The following is a 22626-nucleotide window of genomic DNA, read 5'->3' on the forward strand; positions in this document are numbered from 1 at the left end:
ACTCTAAAAAACAATGTCATAGTAATAAATAATGTCTAAGATGTATGCAGGATGACCATCAGGCCTGGATCCTGCTCGGGTTGGGATTCTCAGGCTGGACACTTGGGAGGTGTTTTATGATTGTGAATACTGTATATGATTAAAGACAAGAAATTAATAGTAATAACATTTTATCAACATATCACTGCTGCAACAGGTCCAGTTGATTTCACACATGATTCATTAAATGCAAATTGTGAACTGATTTAATAAAAAAATATTTGTTCTCAAATCAGGCACTGATATTGGATCTCAGAGCAAAAATGTATTACAAATATTTAGAATTGCAAAAATAACAATTGTTGACAGTAAGTGTTTAGTGGAATTTAAGTTACACACTTCACCTTTAACATAAAACATTTCAGACAATGGGATGATTAAATGTAAAAATAAGTCAAAGGCACAGTACAGAAGTCTATATGAAATTTGAAAGTCATTTACCTGAATAGTTCATCAGTATCTAAGGTCAAGCTCTTTCTCTCATCTCTGATATCTTAACCAATTTTCTTTAGGGTAAAGCTCACGTGGTATATTCCTCTCATTAGCTCATTATATACAGTATATGCATTACAAATCTGGCACAAAATATTAATTTAAATGGAGATTGGTAACTGAAGGTTTGTAGACATAAGTGGGCTGCCCCTTCACCCTTGAAATGGTTTTGTGTCGCTCCAGGACCATCCAACTCTACACCACCACTGTGGCCCAAATAGCACCATTGGCACTGGAGTATGGTTGCACCATGCACTTTGATGCTCGTGTCCATCTGAACAAGGACAACCATGCAAACTGTTAGTATTACTTCATTGCTGGATATGAGGATCGCTGCACTTCACATTTATGTATGCTATGTATACTAAAAGTATTTGTCTAATATGTAGGGCTGGGTATCAATTCAGATGTTCCAATTCGATTTTGATTCGCAATTCGATTTCGATCCCCGATTCGATTTTCGATTCGACTCAATGAATATAGATTTAATACAAATCCTATATTTAAAAAAAAGAACAGTGAACATAAGTTTACAAGTGGTTAATTAATAAAAAGAAATTAAGAGCCACAAACCTGTATATTAAACTCTTTTTATTTTAGGTACACTTGGGGTACATTAAAACAGAACCCAACTCTATATTTTAAATGCATACAATAAATAGACAGGATTTTGATGCAAGATGATGAAATTGATGCTGAAAATTGGACAAGTCAGAACAGTCACATGCCTTAATCAAACAGGATCAGGTTATTTTATGTTTAAGATTAAACAAACATAAAATCTCACAGCATTAGCATGGAGTCTGCAAGCCTATGAAGAGTTTAGCAAAACTAATACTGGCTTTTGGTTATAAATGTGGAAAAAAAATCAATTCGTGGCCTTTGAGAATCGATTTTGAATCAACCACATTTTAAAAAACGATTAATCGAAAAATCAATTTTTTTGGCCAGCCCTAATAATATGGATATACTCAGAGCCGATCCTGACCTCCCTGGGGCCTTAAGCAAAGTTCTGTTTAGGAGCCCTCATACCTGACCCGTGAGCCATGAACCATTTGCCATTGCCACACAGTCACACCTGACACCCCAGTGTTCCCACTACAATTAAAAGCATAATTAGAATGGAAACACCACTTTTAAGTTAGACCGTATTTTCGTTTTAGGTTAAAATGACTTGTGAATGGGAGTGAATGGGGCACTTTTATGATAGCATCAAAAATCACTAAGGAGGCTCGATACAACATGAAACTTTGCTCAAAGTATTACCAGGGGCTCTACACATGAACTTGAGCATTGAGAACATTGTTTGTGTACACAGAGTTTACTAAAAAGAAAGATTTTGAACAACTCACTGTAGCTGTGTCCGCCGGCATTTTGACAGTAAAAAATAGTCGATTTCCGAATGCGAATGAACCGACACTGAATTTTAGTATTGTTTCTTATATGAGGATCCTTTTTCATACAAGGTCAATATTGATTTTCACTAACGAGAAAACAACAAATTATCCGTGAATTTATATTGAACTTTGCTTTAGGAGCTTTCCATCTTTAGGCCGGCGACACACTGGCTGCGTGGCTTCTAGTAACAATGTTCTCAATGCTCGAGTTCATGTGTAGAGCCCCTGGTGATACTTCCAGCAAAGTTTCATGTTCTGTCGAACCTTCTTAGTGTTTTAAAAATAGCGATTTTTGATGCTATCATAAAAGTGCCCCATTCACTCCCATTCACAAGGCATTTAACCTAAAACAAAAATACGGTCAAACTTAAAAGTGACGTTTCCATTCTAATTATGCTTTTAAACTAAAGTTTGCCTCGAGTAGATTAACAAAAAGTCCAGGTTGCATTTTGGCGAGAGTCACCCTTTTACTAGTTCTTGTACTAGTAACAATGTCTTCTGATATCAGGAATTACATTTTCACAAGAACTAGTGAAAATGTAATTCCTGATATCAGAAGACATTGTTACTAGTAAAAAGTTCATTCTTAATATCAAGAATTCATAATAAATCAACTCACATCAACTTAACTTTAGCTTACTGTTCTTTGCTGACATCAAACTTGGAGAGGAGAGCACACAAGTCTACCTGATAACTGTTGCCGCAATTAACTCCAATGGTGTGTTTCTCTCTCTCTCTCTCTTTTCATGACCAGAAGGATAGTTCCGCTTCATTTTCTCATCGATATTGTAAACATTGATTGACGCGTTTTGACACGAGGGGGAGTCGGGGCCTTGAGTAATTTGTGGGGCCCTACGCAACTTGTGTAGTGTGCGTATAGGCTGATCGGCTATGGATACACTTACGATAAAAAAAGAAATTTAAGGTTATGGTAAATGTGAAATATTAAGAAATAGTGTGAGTGATTAGAGATCACACCACACTATTTATGGTATACACAACCAAAAAAAACTGTGTATGTGTCCTTGTACTTTTCCTGAATATTCACTGTCAGAAAATTGTACCTTAGTGGTATCTTGTCACTAGGGTGGTAACGGTTAGCGTTAGGGGGTTTGACAACTTTGTGCCTTATCTACCCACTAAAAGGTGCATATTAGTACCTTAGAAACCTTAAAGTCACAATGAAACAGGTTGGGACTGATATTTTCTTCTGTATTGTGACGTAGGCCTACATTCTAGTGTAATACAATAAAAAAAAAGTAGGGTGGAACTACACCATTTGTTGATTGGATTTTGAGATGTGGTCGTTGCACTCAAAATGGAGGCAGATGAACACAAGCTTTTAGAGGCAGGTTTGAGCAGACTATAAATGGGTGCTTCAAAGACTTTGTCCTAGTAGCAGCCTAGAAATGCAGCCTTATGTCAACAAGCGCTGACAAAGGCCATCTCAATTTGAAGGATCCTTGGAAGTCTGCGTTTCATGTCCTTCATACGGCTTATTTTGAAGAATGCATCGGGTGTATTCATCCTCCAGTCACCCACAATCCTTTGCACACATTCCAATTCACGATAAAGAATTAGTACAAAATTAAGCACTGAGCTCGCCAATTTCATTATGCATATCAAGACAAAAAAATTATTCTTTGGAGATTGTGTTATGTTTTCTTGTTTTGTTGTAAATTAATCACTTAATGCCAAACTGTCCACAATGTAAACCACTTGGAGACCACGGATGGTTGTAATTCACTGTATTGCATTAATAGTAAATCAGTTCATTTAAAGATTTTTAATACAAAGTATTTAACCATAGATTAAATACGTTTCATTCTAAAGTGATATACCAAGTATGGTGTCCCATACTCACCCATCGAAGTGCGTATACAAAGCAGTGAGTATTGAACACACACTGGAGCAGTGGGCAGAATTTTTTTGCTGCGGCACCGTGATTGGGGGTTAGGTGCCTTGCTCAAGGGCACCTCAGTTGTGGGTATTGAGAGTGGAAGAGAGCACGGTACATTTAACCCCACTTACATGTCCTGCCGGTCCTAAGACTCGAACCCAGGTTTCCACAAAGGTGGAAAAAGAAGACAGTGGCAAGGAACCAAAACTCCATCAGGTGGCAGAATGGAGAAAAAAAACCTTGGGAGAACCCAGACTCGGGGGGCCAGTTCTCCTCTGGCCAATGAACGAACAGTGTATGATTATGATTCAAGCAGCATTATAGGTCAGAAGTCAGATTGGTTTGGAACAATAAGAATATTATCCAGTTCCATCTCGCTGAAGATCTGAGCCACGCCGGTATGGGGATGGGTTTGTTGAGGATCAGTGCTGATGGTTGTCGTGTCGATGAGGCCTTCACAGGAGAGAGTCTAGTTGACACAATCTCTGCTGACACTTCAGGGATGCGTTGTGGTCGTGTCTAGGTGCAGGTCCTCCATCTGGTCTGGATACGGCCCGGATCCGGCTGACTACATAATGCGTTGTGGTCGTGTCTAGGTGCAGGTCCACCATCTGATCTGGATCCATCTGATTACAGTAAACCTCGGATTAAGCAGAAAGACTAACATTAGCATAGACGCCATTCTTCTTATGATGTAACGAGTGCATCGGGTATTATAGGAAGTGTCCCCAATTCCGGCTAACCTAATTTATGCAGCCTCTAGTGTCTAATGCTAAGAAGGACTCTAGCCTACAAGCCTCAGAAGGACTGGACTAGGAAGGTCGACCCTCTAGGATTTAATTCTAATTCCTTCTAATTAAGAAGCACCCGTTGATTGGAGAAGACCTGCATGCGTCTATCGTTTTCACTGCTCTGACATTTTGATTTAACATTACAAAGTCCAAAAAAATTATAAATAAAATAAAAATGATATGCACAGATGAATGGCTAACAATAAGATATAGCTATATCCATTTAGGAAATAATGCATGTTTTGAATTTTTCCTTTTATGCCAACTTACTAGGCTACTATGAACCTTTTTAGGGGTAAATATGGAACGAGGTATCCCTTAAAATGTACTGCCCCAAGGACAAGCAATTTTTGCTATTTTTTTTTTTTTTTTTTTTCAGTGAGTGCTCAAATTTGGTTGATTAATATTGGATTTAAATGGGATATTCTTCAGCTTTGCTTTTTCAACATTCAGGAGTTCACTCACGATCACTTTTCGAGAGGTCAATACAAGGTTTGAATATCTAGAATGATCATTATTCCTCTGTAGTGTCTAGCGAACAATAAAACCTTAACTTCTAATGACATAATTATCCGTCGGCGAACATTGACCTGACACATAGCGGTTAGGTGAGCGAACTTCCGGTGAAGTCCACAACCTCCTCTGTTCTGTGTGCGTGGCGAAGGCGGGACGTGTGACGTAGACCGGCTGGAGCTCGAGGTGTTTATTGTTCCTTCCCGTCGAGGAGAGAAAAGGGCTGGCTTAGCGGAGGCAAATATCACACACGCTTTCTCTGCGGTTTTAGCTTCAAGGAGCCATTTTAGTAAGGCCAGCACAGGTTGACACAGGACCGGTTGGCCATGGCGTACGCGTATCTCTTCAAATACATCATAATCGGAGACACGGGTAAGCAGCGCCAGCGAGTCTGTTATTTCCGCAGTGTTGGAGTCAATGACGTGGTTCAAGCAGAGGCGCGAGGGGTGGGAGCACTGACAGCCTGTGTGTTTACTCTGCCTTTACCTCCATCTGCCTCATGCTAGGTCTTATCACATACATAAAGTTAATTCCTAATCGTGTGCTTCTTGTCACGGCAGCGGTGTGTGGTTATGAGGCTGCCACGGTCTTTTGTTTTCCACTGGGTGGGGGAAGCTAGCAGGCAAGCTAAACGTTGCTTCATATCAGCTGTCTGCCTCAATAACAACAGCAGCAGCAGCATCTCTGCTTTCTATTAGCATGAGATGTTGAGCGAAAAAGCAACATGCTGTGTACGTGTCAGTACGTCTGGCTCAGTATTCGCTACATCTTTTTCTAGTCCAGTTAAAGGCCACAACCTGGCTAGTTAGCCAACATCGCTAGCAGCTATTTACTCTCTGAAAATGGCGTTGGCCCAGTTGCGTTTTATCAGAATATAAAACATTTAATAAGCAATGTCTATGTGATAAATTAACTTGTTTTAAGTCCACATTTATCGGTCAGGGTCATATAATGTGTGTTTTTGATGCTGGTATCCCCGTATATTTGTGGCCTGCTAGTGTTTTCACCAGATTTCTGTCACTGTAACGTTAGGCCTTTCCCCAAGAGATACGGCAATAACAGACAATGTATTTCTGTCTTTAAATGCGTTTATCTGTCATTTAGTTTTGAACAGAAGTTTTACTTTACCCCCCAAAAAACTAATATTTTTCCAGAAATACATTAATATTATGCTGAGGAGGGAGCTGATGTTTAATTCAACCCAGCATTTTGCATCCACTCAATTCCAGGGAACGTGTTGGTTTATTTTTATTTATTTATATGTATTAACATTAAAATTATTAAGTTGATCCCATGTGCTTTATACATATATATATTTTCACGTTGTACTTGTATTTAAAATACATGCATGTAATTACTTTCTAGCTCTAGTTTCTAGTTATGTCTATAATTACAATTATAGATATATAATTACACTGTAAGCCAGTGAACTTACCTGTATCCCATCTAGATAGCAGCAAAAATGTTTTGTTAGACAACATGAATGCAATAAGTGCATTGTACCTAACAATTTTTTTTTTTTTCCCCAAGTACATAATCATTAAAGACACCTAATATAAAGTGGGACTGGGGCCATTTTTGTCTTCTAAATAATGCTGTGATTTACACATAATTTAGTGTTTTACATTAGTTCTAGATTCAACTGTAGGACCAATGTTGTATTGAGGATTTAAAAACCATCATAATTAAAACCATTATAAGACATAATAAATGCATCTTGAAACTGGGGGCTTTTATGTTGCAAATGTAACCTTCAACAAGCTTTTCATTGACAGACTAGGTAAGTTTGCTTCGTTGAGTGTGAAGTGTCTTTTCTGCCTCATGTGGAAATGCAGCGGTGGTGCTCTACATTTTTTGGAAGACTGAACCTTGTAGACTTTATTCTTTTTGCAAGTACAGAACAGCAGGGACAGTTTTTTTAATTATTATTAAATTAGTGCATTCATATTATGCGAATTAGTTTTAGCCCACATTAAGTGTCTGGGAACATGTTATGATAGTCTCATCTCTGAGTTTGATTTCCTTTTTTATTTAAACATTGTCTGTGTGCGCGCGTGCTCACTGGGACTGCTTACATACATGAGTTAAAGTGATAGTTCACCCAAAAAAATTGTTCCAGACTTGTATGACTGAGTTTTTTCTGCAGAACACAAAACATAACCAAACGGTTTTGGTGAACATTAATTTCCATTGTATGAACAAAAAAGACATTTCTCAAAATATCTTTATTTGTGTTCCACAGAAGAAAGTAAGTCATTCAGGTTTAGAGCTATATGAGGGTGAGTAAATGGTGAAAGCCATTTTTCGTTTTTGAACTATCCCTTTAACTGTCTAGGCCTGATCTAGAATAGTTTATAGTGTACCATAACATCTGATGATCAAGTTTGTTGTGGGCCAAATTATTTCAACATCTTGCCCAACACTTCGACATGCACAGTGGTTCTCTACATTTTGAATCAGGCCTTGGGCTTTTCTTAAGACAAATGCAACCATCATATAAACTCTAAATGCCTGATGCATTTCATTAAACTCTGAACAATAGTAAAATTGGGTTTGTCAGACTTAGTTTGGTATAAAAAAAGTGATGTTAGTATGTGTAAACAGGCTCATGTCTCTGCACGTTGCTCAACCCAAGTCAGTTGATGCTCATCTGAAACTTGATCTAGCTAGTCAATACTAGGCATCATGAGACTGCATCTTGCCTTGTGTTCATGATTGAGGTATAAGTTTGCACTTGCAGTGTTAAAACTTGCACAAGTTTTGTTTTGATTTTTTGACAAACTATATTTGCAGTTATTCATTAAACAGGCACTTTTATCTTAAGTTTAACCACTTATGCTTATTTTTTTCATTTGTGGGTGTTTACATATACAAGTATACCAACTATACAAGTAGTGCTACTTTACATTTCTCTTGAGCACTTCTATGCAAGTGCAGAACAGCAGAGAAAGTTTGCATTCATTCATATTCGCTATAAATATTAGTTTTAATCCACTTTAAGTGTTGGAGAACATTGATTAGCTCACCCCTGTGAGTTTGATTTCAGATGCTTTACCATGACTATACTGCCATAAATATAACACTACAGGGTTAGATTGAAGCAGTAGCATCTAGCTGTTACCACATTATTTATGTTGTCACCATTATTCACAAGAAGACAATACATCAGCTCACAAGTATTTTGTAAAGCTGTCCCCCCCCCCCCCTCAATTTAGTTACTTAATTGTTCTATAAACTGTGTAGTGTTTGCTGTAGGTGAGTCTGCTGCACAATACACATTGTAATTTCATCATTGTTGTGTTGTTGTCTCCATACATCTCTCTTGTGAGCGCTCTTTGAATGCTGCTTGCTTGCTTGGCAACTGCTGTTGCTCATGGTAACGCCTCCTCCTAATGTCATAAGCATTTAACCTGTTTGTGTATCATGGCAGATCCTCTAATCTCATTTTGGTGGACGAGTTTTAGCTATGCCAATATAAAATGTCTTGAACTGATGATTTTACTCAATTAATGTAGTTAGTTTCATATAGAATCATGTCCATGTAAACTAGCATGTGACATTTTGGTAGTGAGTAATGCAGGTAATAGTTTAAAGTGCAGAGAAAGCTATATATATATATATATATATTACTTTTTCTTTTTCTTTTTTTCTTTTTTTACACATTCACTTTACACTGTGAATAATGAAAAGAAAATTGTATATGAGATGTCTTTGTTTTTTATGTCAGTCCATCAGGTAATTGGTGTTACATGCTGTGATCTCAAACTAATCTGCCTTAATGTAACTGATAAATGATTTTGTCTTTTCTATTTGTCTGATATTGATCTTAATGCATGAGTTTTGTTGTTCTCATTCATCTTAGCAGTAGAAAAATGGTCTTACATGGTCTAAGATGGTCTTACAATGGCTTTAATTAAACCAATTGTTTATGCACATTGTTGGAAAATGAGGTGAAAGGGGAAAGCCAGTTTTGGCTTTACTACAGAAATGACCCTATCTTTTTTATATATATATTTTCAATTAAATCCTGAACAAATGATTTTGATGTAATGGGATACAGCAGATGTATAGGCCTGAGGCTAATTGTGGCCATTCACACATGACCCTCTGTGTTTGCTTTGCAGGTGTGGGGAAGTCGTGCCTATTATTACAGTTTACAGATAAGCGCTTTCAGCCAGTGCACGATCTCACTATCGGTAAGGCTCTTTTAACCCAACCATATATTTTCTCATTAATTAAAACGGCAGGAATGGGTCTCATTAGCACAGGAAACAGACTGGTGTCAGTCTCCTTGAAGTGTTTTACTTTATAAAAACACATAATAGTAAAATTTGTTTCATGTTTGAAGCTGCACAAATTTGGATAAAATGATTATCACGTTTATTTATTTTTTTATGGCAATCACAATTTTCCCACGATTTTAAATAGACAACTAAACAAAATAACATGTCATTTACTAGAGGTTCTAAAATTGCTGCATTCTATTTTTAAAAAAGATATAATGAATTAATAAATATATATATATATATATATATATATATATATATATATATATATATATATATATATATAATTTTTTTTTTTTTTTTTTTATAAGTTTGAATGAATAATTCAATGACTCGCTCATAAAGACTTGGCTTGTTTCATTACTGGATGAATCAGTGTTTTTGAACGAATCTCTTGAATAAATTTAGCATTAAGATCACGTAGGTATTTTAAAAATCGTGCAGCTCTAGTGTTTGAGGCTCCATCCACTCTATATGAGCACATTCTTCACAACCTGGGTAAATAAATGTATTTAAAGATGCCGTTTGGTAACTATTGTCAAGTTTTATATCACTAATGCTTTAAAATAAAAGATCTGATCCGTGGTGTTGATGCAAATCTGAGGTGATCTGTTCACTGCTGTGTCGTCGCATGAGTCATGAATCAAGCTCTGCCTTCATTTGTCTTGACAGGTGTTGAATTTGGAGCGCGAATGATCACTATAGATGGCAAACAGATAAAACTTCAGATCTGGGATACGGTAAGATTACAGTCATCTGATTTTTCATGCAAGTTTGTTTCTATGTGTGATCATTTAGGTCAAATTCATGGCCTTAGTAAATGATATGAGTGTTACCATGCCTGATATATGAAACTGACACAGTTGAGACAGTGTTGAGGGAACATGGGTTTCCTGATTTGGCAGATTTGCCCATACAATGATGCTAACTCAGCAATATGCCTGAGGCTGCTCATGGGAGCTCAGTTCTGCTGTCAGGTTATTTTGAGCCAGTCACATGACATCGAACCTAAATGTCATGGGACTAATGATTCTAGAGACAATGGCATGCTAATGCTTATTGGCACCAAAAAGAAATTCATACAGGTTTGAAACCACTTGAGGGTGAGTAAATGATGAGCAAATATTTATTTTTAAGTTAACTATTCCTTTAAGAGCCCTCCAAAAATATGTACTACAAGTAAATGTTGCTTGCAATGAGTTTTTTATTTCTCTTCTTCAAAATCCATGGATATTTTTTAACTGCTGTCAATAAATGGAGATGCTCTTTGCAGCCAAATGGTGTAGTTATGACACAAACCAGCAGGGCATCCCTTGCTTCATCCACATGCTCTCTTTTTCTTAAGCCCTGCCCTTCAAAGAAAGGTCAACAACAAACCTGATGTCTTGTTCAAAATGATTGACAGGGCGAAAGTGTTTCTAATTAGTTTTCTATTTTCTAATGTTTATAATCCTGCCGTATGCTGGTACTTTTTTTTTGTTTTGCAGTTTTTAGCTATGTTGCACAGAAACAGGTTTGTTTTCTTTAGATGCCTATTTCACTCATATCTGTTGGACATTAATGCTAGTATGTAGAAGATTTATACTGGCTTTAATGTTTAATTTAAAGTCTCTTATGCATTTATTTGATTATAGTAAAAGCAGTAATATTGTATAATAGGATCACAATTAAAATAACTGTTTTCTATTTTAATATATTTTAAAATGTAATTTATTCCTGTGATGGCAAAGCTGAATTTTCAGCATCAGTCTTCAGTGTCACATGATCCTTCAGAAATCATTGAAATATGCTGATTTGCTGCTTAAGAAACATTTATTTTTTTTATACTTTGATGAATAGAAAGTTCAGTAAAACAGCATTTATTTGAATTCTATTTTTAACATCATAAAGGTCTTTTGTCACTGTTAATCAATTTGATAATTATTTGTATAATCTTACTGACCCCAAACCTTTGAACAGTTTTTCTTTCTTTTCCTTTTTTCCTGATTACCACTGCAGTTCTTCATAGTGAAAGACCCAAACTAAATATTTTGTTGAATTGTGGAGACTTCATTCTGTCTATCAAAATATGCCGCCTTGAATAGAACTTGACTTTTATAAGCATTCCTTGAAGCTGGGGGTATGTTTGTTTTATTTACATAGCTTTTAAAACCTTGTCTCAATTGACTTGGATCATTTATTTGCCAGCATGTATAAATGTTTTTACAATATAGCAGCAGACTTGTTTAATCTTCCTCATGTAGGAAATGCAGTCATGAAATGTCTTGGCTGCACATAAACACATTGGCCAGCAGAGGGAGACAACATATCAAAGGCCATGATGTTTTCGTCATAGCGTCAGTATTTGTTGTATATAACAGATGTCTTGTTTTTCTTTTCTTTTGTATACTTGTATACTCTCTTAGAAGGTTGCAGTTTTCATAAGAGATGCAGTTATGCATGTGTAAAGAATAAATTAAGAGACATTAAACGTTAAAAAGGATGTTTTCCTGTTTATAGCCAGTTTGTAAGGGCGAGGCTGTCTAATGAAAAATCTAATGTCGGAATAATTAGAGGTAATCATTCTGGGGGTTTTTTTGGTTTGGCTTTGAAGTGATGATGTCACCTAAATTGTACTGTGTGTTTAAATGCACCATAAATAATTTATTTCAAGGTTATTTCAACAAGCTCTGTGATAAAATGAGAGAAGATGGGGATGAGGGGGTGGGTGTTGGATGAAATAACAGGAGAAATCTGCATGTCTGGCCTTCCTGTAACCTTTCACTCCAGCAGATGGCAGGCATAACAGTGTCATTCATCATTTATTCACAATGGGCTCCATTAACTCTAATGTTAACAGCTGCCCCGGGGAATGGGTTATTGAATTCAAATACGTGCTCCTGGCTTATTTGCCTGCTGTCAAAGGGGCTGGGTGGACCAGAGGCCATCTTATACCATGACACGCCGTTGAATAGTGGCCGTACGCTGGGGGTCGGTAGATTTGAGAGGCGTCAGTGATGCTCCAGAGAAGCGTTATGGGGTGGAGGGTCTGTGCATGGGACGTCACAGTGGTCTTTTAGAGCTGGAGTTCCCAGGGCAACACCACCCTGGAGGAATTGTGGTGAAGATGGTTTACGCACAAAGTGTATACCCTGTGGACATTGTTGGCACCTCATTGTTCCTTATAAACAGGCTTTTACTGGTGGCATGATCCCTGTGTCTTTGTGTTTCAGGCCGGACAGGAGTCCTTCCGCTCAATCACCAGGTCTTACTACAGAGGTGCAGCTGGGGCTCTGCTAGTTTATGACATCACAAGGTGAGACCAAACTCGTATGACTGCCATATTCTGTTCTGCTCCACTATCTTGTCGTCTCCAGTTTCAGGTCTTAACTACAAAGATTATTCTTGTTTAAATCACTGTAAAAAAAAATTATGTGTGGATGTTTGTTGTATATTTGCAGAAGGGACACTTTTAATCACTTGACAACTTGGTTAGAAGATGCTCGTCAACATTCCAACTCTAACATGGTCATCATGCTCATTGGAAATAAAAGGTCAGTGTACATCATCATCATTATTATTTTTATTAGTAGTAGAAATAGTCTATTTATATTATTTATCTAGTACATATTGACAGATTCATTTTATATATAATACAGTTTAATTACAGCAAATGAGATGTGAGAAATAAGAGTACATAAATTCTAAAATGACGATTTGGATCTAAACCCTGGTGTAAATTGGACCGGTTTACACCACATTTACTTAATTAATTTAAGTTTTCCATTTTCAGTACATTAATGATTTAGTTCTTTTGAACCTTCTATTAATCAAATTATCCTGAAACAAAATATATAGTAGTTTCCACAAAAATATTAAGCAGCACAACCATTTTCAGGATTGATGATAATAATAATAATAAGAAATGTTTCTTGAGCACCAAATCAGCATATTAGAGTGATTTCTGAAGGATCATGTGACACTGAAGATAGATGCTGAATTTCAGCTTTGCCATCAGAGGAATAATTTACATAAAAAAATATTTAAATTGAAAACAGTTATTTTAAATTGTAAATTTAAATTAAATCTTTTGAAATAAACAAAATCTGATTTATTTCCTCATGCCAGTGATTTGGAGTCACGGAGAGAGGTGAAGAAAGAGGAAGGAGAGGCCTTTGCCAGAGAACATGGACTGATCTTCATGGAGACTTCTGCAAAGACTGCATCAAATGTAGAAGAGGTAAAACGGCTCTTGTGTGGCTCAGAGGTCTTCAGTGCCTGTGTCGTGATTTATGTTTGGGTTCTTGTGCGAAAACATGTGCACATACATGCATATAGATAACACCCTAGGGACACAGACTGGGGAGAAAAACATTCGGATCTCTGCGGTGGAAGCCAAGAAGCTAAAGCAGGGCTTAGAGCTGGCTTTAAAAGAGTGGGGATGTTAAATTGTGGAAGTCCCTCCCCCATCCTCCCACCCGAAGTCGCCTCAATGATTAATTTGTCTCATTAGTGTCGTGTGAATTCTCCTGACCCTTCCCCCACCCCTTTATGACGTTTCAATCTCCTATTTAAGGTTCATGCATATTCATAGATTCCCTGCCACACACACATCCGCAGATATGAGCGCACACATCTGTGGCACTCGCTCAGCCATCTCTTTCTCTCTCGGTGGTAATTGAGCCACAGAGGACTGATAGCTCTGGAGAGCTGAGAGGCAGTTGCACCAAAAAGCAAAGCAGCTCTTTTAATTAGGCTACGAAGTGCCGGTGGCAGGTCTTAACACTTTAAAGGTGAGCCATGCAGACGGCCGTGTTTATCTTCTCTGGGTGACCAATGTGTGTTCAACTCCAGTAATAAAAGACACCATCACTTGCAGCCAGATGGGGGCACCAGCCTTCAACTGTAAAAACCTTGACAGTTTGAACACTTCAAGTTAATCATATCTGTTTTATCTGACTTGTTTATTCATGAATTATATTGATCCCAGTATGCAGTATTGTTTTGATTCCAGTATTGGTCTCATTTAATTCAGTATGAATTCTGTATGAGTTTATCATCTTAAGCAGTTAAAGAATAGCATTTTAATCACATGGATAAAATATGGTATTTTTTTGTGTTTCAGGCATTTATCAACACAGCCAAGGAGATTTATGAAAAGATCCAGGAGGGAGTCTTTGATATAAACAACGAGGTAACCCATATGACAAGGAAGCACATTCTTTGTTTGCTTTTACAACTTAAAAGTAATTGGGTCAAGAGGACTTCCTGTTGCGTTACACTGAAATCCATTATGCATGGTTTGGTGGGTGGATTCAGAAACTACATTTACAAACTATTTCCTGGAAGGTGAAATGTGTAATTTTGTTAAAATACTTGCTACTTTCCCTACTTCATAAACAGTGACAATGTTCAGTAGGATTTTCATAGGATGAATCCCCCCAAAATTAAACATTGTGGCTCTGTGACCAGTTTAAGCAATTTTGTGAGTTTGGGGTTATCCAAACTATAGTTTTGTTGTTTTTTTGCTAATTTAATTCAGTTTAGTGACACTAGTGACATATAAATTAAGCACTGCACCTTTAACTTTAGTGAAAGCTTCTTTTATATTACAGACACTTTGTCAGAGTTTTTGCATCAGTAAATAGGTTTAATAAAAAAGTAAAGTCATATACTAGAGTCTCACATTGGATGGTTGATGCACTTTGTACTATGGTGATTGTTTTCCCACAGCAGCCTCATTGTTGTCCTCAAATCTATGCAAATTCAGATGTAATAGCCAATGTAGCATAGCAGATATTATTGTACTGGTTTGCACATGATGCAGGCATTGTAACAGCCCATAAAATGTTTAGGAATGTAATGGTGGTGAATACTTGACAATTACATAAACCCATAAGACTGAAGTGAAGTTACAACAAACACAGATCTGCTCCAGGGACAGCTCCACACAAGCCCTCCAGCCCTTCAGTTTCTCTCTACTGGCTGGTAGCCAACACATAAATTCCTCACATTTCGTAAGTTACAGCTGGTTGAATGGAGGTGAGCCCAGTGCAGCTTTTTTATTGGAGTAGTAGGAAGAGTTTTTTTTTATAAAGAAAAAAAGTTAAGGCACAGCATCCAAACCACATCAGCTGATAGATATCCTGGCCAGGAACCTCAAGGCTCACATGTGAGCTCACCCCAGATCACTATAAATCAGATTTGGCGCAGTGTGGAGTTTCCTGAGAACGTTACGAAAGCACCGCTTCGCTACGGCATGTCTGTTTTGAACACAAGCCAGCTTAAGGGAAAAGTTGGTGCGGTGGATGCCTTTGTGTGATGAATGAAAGTGCCACCAGCTTGGGTGTGTGTGTATTTTTAAAGCTCTGGCAGGTTTCCCTGCGTCTCTGAGTTACCGCTGGAATAACACTCCAGAGGTTCTCCCGCCTCAGTGCTGACAAAAGCGGCCCACTAATTCAGGCCTACAGGGGCTGTTGTCTGCTTAATACAGCGTTCTACAAAATCACCATAATTCCTCATGGATTCTTTTTACTTCTGGAAGCAGAGGTTCAAATTGTGTGGTCTCTTGTCATCTGAAATGGAAATAAGTGTTTAAATGTCTTGCATGTTTTATTTGTGTGTGCAGGCTAACGGCATCAAAATTGGACCCCAGCATGCTGCCACCAACTCCACGATGGGCGGCAGTCAGGGAGGACAGCAAGCCGGAGGGGGCTGTTGCTGAGCACTACCCTTTACCCCCCAGTCTCCTTCACACCCCCCTCCGCCCCTTACGTTTCTACTGGACTGGTCGGGCTCACTAACATTTTCTTAACCTCCCACAGCCCAGGCCCCGGATTCAAATCATATGTTAGATGGCTGTCCAAAACAAAAATATTTATAAAGTCCAGGTCCTCTTCAAACCTCCTGACAAACTCCTGAAGCCTGTTTGGGCTACAGAAGACATTATATGGTTACTAGTAAGGAAAAAGGCAGGAGCTTTGGAGTTATTATGGTAAATATATATTCATGTTTGTTTCTCAGCAAATTGTTTTTGTTTTTGCCCTTTTGACTTCAAGCTGAACTGTATTAAACACTACAAAGTCATCTATAGTATTTTAATCAGTTTATGTGGGTGAATTCAATGAAAACTGTGGTGAACTCTGAAGTCAAAATAAAAGGAACGTAGAGCTGGTCTAAAAAAAGAAACAGCTGTTATCAAAGTGAAGAAGTTAAAAGAAGAAAAAAAGCAGGACTGTTTTAAATCTGTATTTATCATTCACATTCTGTATATATAGTTATCATTTCTTGCTTTGGTGTACGTTGACTGAGCTAGAATTCTGTACTGAATTTGCTTAAATTCTATACTGTATGAATAGAGCTTGAAACTGCAACAGTATTGCGATATTTCCAAAACCTCTTTGACACCATTTTAAGGTAATCTTTTACTTCATTTAATTTTAGTTTGGTCCTGCCATCTGCCTTGACCCCTCGTAAACGTGCCCCCGATCCTCTTCTCTGTATAGAAACTCTGGCTCTATATACCTATTTTAATGCCAAATTTGTGTTTACCTGTGTTCTAAAATCACGGCTCCAGATATGGATCACCTCTCCAGAACTAGATCTGCTGTTTGCCTTAAAAGATTTTGGGACGTCAAAACAATAACATATTCATGTTACACAGGATCATTTCAGTGATTACGTGCAGTCGTATATTGCATATGATAACGCTAGACTCACTTATCCATTAGACAGACACTCACGCATACATGCCTGTACTTATATATCCATACAAGTCGTCACATATGCATGCATTAGTATGCATATAAATATATCTATTTTTTTCCTCTCTTCAAAATTAATTTTCTCCGATGCAGTCCGCTGTGTAAAGTCAGTGCAGATCCACATTAATTTAGGTGTCTGAGTGATTGTGTAAAGACTTGCTTTCTCTTGGCACTATGTTGTTAATAGATATATGGTGAACATCTTGTCTGTTGTGAAAGGGGTGTGATAAAGCCAAACCTGGAGTAACTTTGTGACCCTCGACTTTATTTGCTGTGTTCTCAAAATGAAATGCTATCACGAAAAAATATAATAAAACCTTCTAAACTCAGTTTGCTTATGTGCAGTTTTTATACAAAGCCGGGACTGGCTTTGTGTTGGATTGCATATGAATAAAGTGGATATTTTGCTGTTTTCTTGCCATAAATGTTTGTTTTAGTTTAGAACATGTGTAAAATCATCCGATAATACATGAACCACAGCGTGTAACGACTGATGATAAAACGTCTGTGAATGCGCCAGAGGCATGTATCAAACCCGAAAGTGCAGCAGGCATATAGACAGAACTGACGTAAAGAGGCAGACCTGAACATCCGGGCTACAGACGCCAACAGGGATTGGCTGTTTTACAATTCAGGTAAATTCCGCTTGTATGTGTATAGCTTGGTTGTGTATGATTATACCCATAATAGTACAGTTGTGAATGGAAATTTCCAAACACAGCATCTTTAATTATCGTTTTTAATCCTTCTAATGTTTAACTGTGAAAGACAAAATGATTCACAACATTCCAGTAATAAAAAAAATCATGAATGCTTCATGCAAATATTGTGTTTACATATAGAACTGCGGTACAATGTGATCTCTACATGAGTTTTTCCAGTCAGCATACAAACAATCTTTAAAACTTAGATATGAGATATCAAGTGCATAATGCTCTTTCACTAAAAAAGACTTCGAAGTAACATGACGAGAGCTAAAAAAAGTTTAAAACCCCGAAATATGATATGTAAATATGAAATATCGATTTTCAAACGACAATCTGCAGTATCGAAACAATACGTAATGTTTATAAAGACCTGGAAAGTAAAAGAAAAAAAGCGCTTGCGTCACAGCCCGGCGAGGTCACTCACGCGCACGCATGTTTATCCAGTAAGTCATGCACGCGCCCCCTGCCTGTGGAAGGTGAGCGCGAGTGTCTAGAGGAGAGGACACGAGAACGCGACTGCCTGGATCGATCGGATTAAACTCGAATTGAGTGAAATTAACACAAAGGAGAGAAGCAGAGTCGGCGAGGACGGGACGCTGAGACGCCGACAGCATTTGAATTTCGACAGTTATTCACGTACTTAAACGGATTTTCGGGATAGATGAAGAGGAGTTAATTGGTGAAAACCCTAAACTGACCCGCGTTGAGTAGGGTAAGGAATAGTCTTTCTTTCTCATTATACAATATGAATCAACCAACTTTATCAGTCGCACACAAACTTATCGGGTAGTTCCTAGCGTTTTTAACGTTGTTGTACAAATATACCCGCACTTTCATTGTGAGAAAACTGTTTTTGAGTGTACATTTAACTTGTTTTGTACCATGGCGGTACCCGCGGTGTAAACTGTGTTTTAAAACAGCGAAAAGTTGTTTTAATTCAACTTTCCACAGGGAACACAGAAGCCGGAGGTTAGTTTTTCGTTTCTTCACATTTTAACTTCTCGAAGAATCTCAAACTAGCTCGAGCACATGCTAACATTAGCTCGTTTAGCTCACGCGCACTGCATTGTATAGAGCCGCACGGGTCCCTATAGGAGTGGGAGCGAGAAATATGTTAGTTAAATTGTATACATGCAATTTCTGTTCGAGCTCTAGAAAAACACTCACATCCTTTACATTTCTCACGAATTGATGAAAATATTTTTTTTCAAAACCTCATAAAGTAAAGCGTTCGTTAGCAAGCTAATTGTTGAGACACGAGGTGGTTTGAGCGTAGAGGTGAGTCATTGGCCGAGCTGAATGAGGGAGATCCCCGACCCCTCGTATCAACAATTACGCTCAAAAATAGTTTTCACGTGCCCGAAACTGCGCGTAAGAATAGCCATAAAGTGTTATGCTTGTGGTTTTCGCTTATAACATTCGATGGTGCCCGAAATAGTATGTGGAAACAGCAAAGCGAGCAGGAAAGTGCGCTCGTCCAAAGGACAATATAGATACCGGGGAAGGTTGCTTGAGGCCAGATGGTCAATTCCCCGTTTTCTTTATCTATTCGTTTATAGAAGTCAAAAACTTTTATGTATTTCACGAATCTCAATGCATAGATGTTGCTTGTGTTCTGGTTTGGGGGAATGTTTTATTTGTATCGTGTTGGTCGGCTGTGAGAGGCGCATTGGAGAGTCAGGCGTGCGCTGAGGGTAATTAACGTTAGCTAGTTGGAAGTGGCCGATCTGCTGTAAGAGACGGACAGCGTCGACTTCATTGTCTCACGACAAGCTAACTTGCTAGCCGGACACAACTCATCTCACATTTCTTTTGTCCCCTTTCCCCCTCAACAGGTAGAGAAGGGGTTTAAAGGGAGGAGGGATCGGACGACACTTTATTTGAGGGGAACTGAAAAAAATGCACCTGGTTTATCTTTGGGGGAGTTTCCGTGTTTTTTTCAAAAGTTTACGATTTTGTTTATTTCGTACTATACATAGTCGAACGGGTTTTGTTATCCAATCTCCGTATTAAAGCCACACAGAAAACGTGAAAAGCACCTGCTTCATTTACAGCGTTGAAGAGCCACGGATAGGGGAAAAGCTCATTTATAATTGATCATGTAGTGTTTTTATGCCATTTTAACCCGTATCTGTATTTTGTCGTTCAAATTAACTAAAACAATTGTCGTTTAAAATATTTAGTGGTTAAAAAGTTCTTTAAAACACTATTTTAATCTTGAAAGTCTGACGAAGAGTCGTGTAAAGATGGTATCGTCGTTGTCTCAAGTCTTTAACCTAAGATGGCAGCTTTTAATGTGTGTCGGTCCACTCAATGAGCCGATATTATGAAGACGGTATGGCGGAGCATATGTGAGGCTGCTTTGTAGTCGCTTTAGGCTTTTCATCTCGCTTGCCTTTTCTTGTGGTTGTCGGGGCTTGTTCACTAGTTGCATCAAATCGAAAAGTCAAGTGCTGGTTCCTCTTTTGTCCTCAGAGAAAGTTTGAATCCAACTTGTTGTTGTTTCAGTACACATTTGTATCTAGTGTAAAGTCGCTTACAGTGCATACCTTCGCCCATATACTGCATTTGATCTGTGAGAAAACATTATTTCTATGAGTTACAGTTGCAGTTCATGGTCAGAGAAATTCTTGTCGATTTAGTCTGCTCAACTTTTTATTGAACTAACGATATTTTCGATAGCAACTTGCTTGTTCTCTCAACCAATTTTGAAACTTTAAACTAACAATAAGGGTGTATTTATTTCTTGTTTTATTGATATCTCAGCAATATTTAAGTCGTTTAGATTAGTTTGTATGCTTTAGTTAATGAGATATAAAATATTGTACCTAACCTAGTTTTGTGACTAAATGCAAGTATGGCATATGATGTCTGTTGTGTCCTTTGCTAAATGTATTTTTAAAGGGATAGTTCACCCAAAAATGTAAATTTCTCACCCTCATGTCGTTCAAAACTCGTAAGACTTTCGTTCATCTTCTGAAACACAAATGATTTTTTTGATGACATCTGAGAGCTTTTTGTCCCTCAGCAACGCAACTGATGCTTTGTTTCAAAAAGTTCATAAAGAGATTCATAAAACTTTCATCAAAAAGACCTTAATTTGTGTTCTGTCGATGATGGAAAGTTTTACAGGATTGGAAGGACATGAGAGTGAGTGATTAATAACAGAATTGTCATTTTTGGGTGAACTAACCCTTTAAGTGCATTGCATGAGATATACATGATCTGGTCAGCAATGTTTACCAATTCATTTGAATCGGTATTAGTGTTGTTTTGATAGTGTAATGCTTTACCCTGGCCTCTAGACGCCTACACACTGCAGTTTTAAACCTATTGTAATGTCCGTGGATCCATTTCTTTAGTATGTGCCTGAATGAAACTCAGGGGAGGGAAAAGTCTCCTGTGTGCCTTGAAACAATACAATGAACATGAAAGTCTATGCCATAGTTATATATTGCAAAACAGTGAGCATGGATATGTTTTTAATTTGTAACGATTTTGAATTAGTGCAAACCATCCTGGTACTAAACTAGCTGGGGCCTGGCTGTGACAGATTTGGAGGACTGTGGTAGAGTGGGTCAGGCACCCCCTGCATTGACACATGTGCACACAAACACTGATATTGAACGTGCTTTCAAAGCTAGTATTTCAGATATCTGACAACATGCTTTCAATCCACGCCAGGAGCAGCACCGCTGTGTGCAGGCCCTTTCCCTCAACCCCTCCTCTCTTGCCGTGGGTTAGCAGGAGGGCTGCAGTGGCCTGTTGTGCTGCAAAACAAGCAGGCTTTTTTTCCCCCTTCTCGCTGACCATCCCCCTCTTCCCTGCCACACAGAAGATGGAGGAACCGTTTCAGATGAATAGCTTGGAATGGATGAGTCCTCTAATATTCAAATGAGAGGTTCTGGCCTTTAATGGATGAAGATTTAGATATTTTAGTTTTTCTAAATTTAGGGGCCTGCTGCATATGAATTTATTTCTGTTTTTTTTCTCTCTGAAGACCTTATTTTTTCATAAAGTTTCTATAAACTCTGCTTATATGGGCAGCGAACCAAGTGGTGCAAAAATAATGTATCTGTACCATGAGCCTATTTGTTAGTGCGTGTTTGATCAAGCCTTTCAAAATATCTTTAAAAGCTTTCATAATCACATCCGCTGTTAATATTGTCGTGCATGCAATTCACTGTTTGTGTGTCATTTCCCCATTTTTTTTTATTTTTTTTTGGTCAAACAAAGCGGCCTTTTTCCACTCATACAACAACTTAAAACTTGCTTTTTTTCTGTCATAATTTCTTAAAGCCACACATGGTCTGAATTCGTAGGCTTTTTAGTAGTGGATTTAATGTAGAAATTCCCTTCAGGTCATTTCTGTATCCTATGTGGCTACAGGCAGTCATCAGAGCCTCAGGATCCTTAAATTCATCAGAGCTGAGGGAATGTCAAAATCAGTGGTACAGTAACGTTGATATGATGGTTATCATGAGATTAAGACTTTCCATTACTTCATCATGTAGTATTGTTAAATTGATATATCGCGATATAAAATGTGACAGTATGTATCTGGGATGTGAACAATGAAATGTGATTGAGTTAGTTTTATCCAAGACTCAGCTCACTGTATTTGAGGTATAGCCTAATTCACCCAAAAATGAAATTTGTTTCATTAATACGTACTCACCCTCATGTTGTTTCAAACCTTTAAGATCTTTGTTCATTTTTCAAACACAAATGAAGTATTTATTTATTTATTTATTTATTT

At 37.8% G+C, this 22626-nt stretch overlaps 2 protein-coding genes across 2 annotated transcripts in view; both read left to right on the plus strand.

The window, feature by feature from the left end:
- Positions 1–5221: 5221 nt before the first annotated feature.
- Positions 5222–17489, plus strand: rab2a (RAB2A, member RAS oncogene family). The gene is made up of 8 exons (XM_079877106.1): positions 5222–5504; positions 9257–9328; positions 10091–10158; positions 12631–12713; positions 12859–12951; positions 13526–13637; positions 14523–14591; positions 16026–17489. Exons 1-8 carry the CDS (start codon positions 5459–5461, stop codon positions 16119–16121), a joined length of 639 nt encoding a protein of 212 aa, XP_079733232.1. The 5' UTR covers positions 5222–5458; the 3' UTR covers positions 16122–17489.
- Positions 17490–18332: 843 nt separating this feature from the next.
- The window catches only part of chd7 (chromodomain helicase DNA binding protein 7), a 66394-nt gene continuing 62100 nt past the window's right edge, over positions 18333–22626 (plus strand). The window contains exon 1 of the mRNA XM_079877607.1: positions 18333–18579. The gene's annotated coding sequence lies outside the window, so the exon portion shown is untranslated. The remainder of the gene's footprint in view (positions 18580–22626) is intronic.

Source organism: Squalius cephalus (genome assembly GCF_949319135.1).
Source record: "Squalius cephalus genome assembly, chromosome: 7".
NCBI lineage: Eukaryota > Metazoa > Chordata > Actinopteri > Cypriniformes > Leuciscidae > Squalius > Squalius cephalus.

Bases quoted from the DNA above. Each gene is read 5' to 3' on its own strand.
- rab2a (XM_079877106.1), top strand. From the start codon at position 5,459: ATGGCGTACGCGTATCTCTTCAAATACATCATAATCGGAGACACGG. The intron at 12,714-12,858 runs GTGAGACCAAAC...GTATATTTGCAG, and splicing joins CTAGTTTATGACATCACAAG to AAGGGACACTTTTAATCACT. The intron at 12,952-13,525 runs GTCAGTGTACAT...TCCTCATGCCAG, and splicing joins ATGCTCATTGGAAATAAAAG to TGATTTGGAGTCACGGAGAG.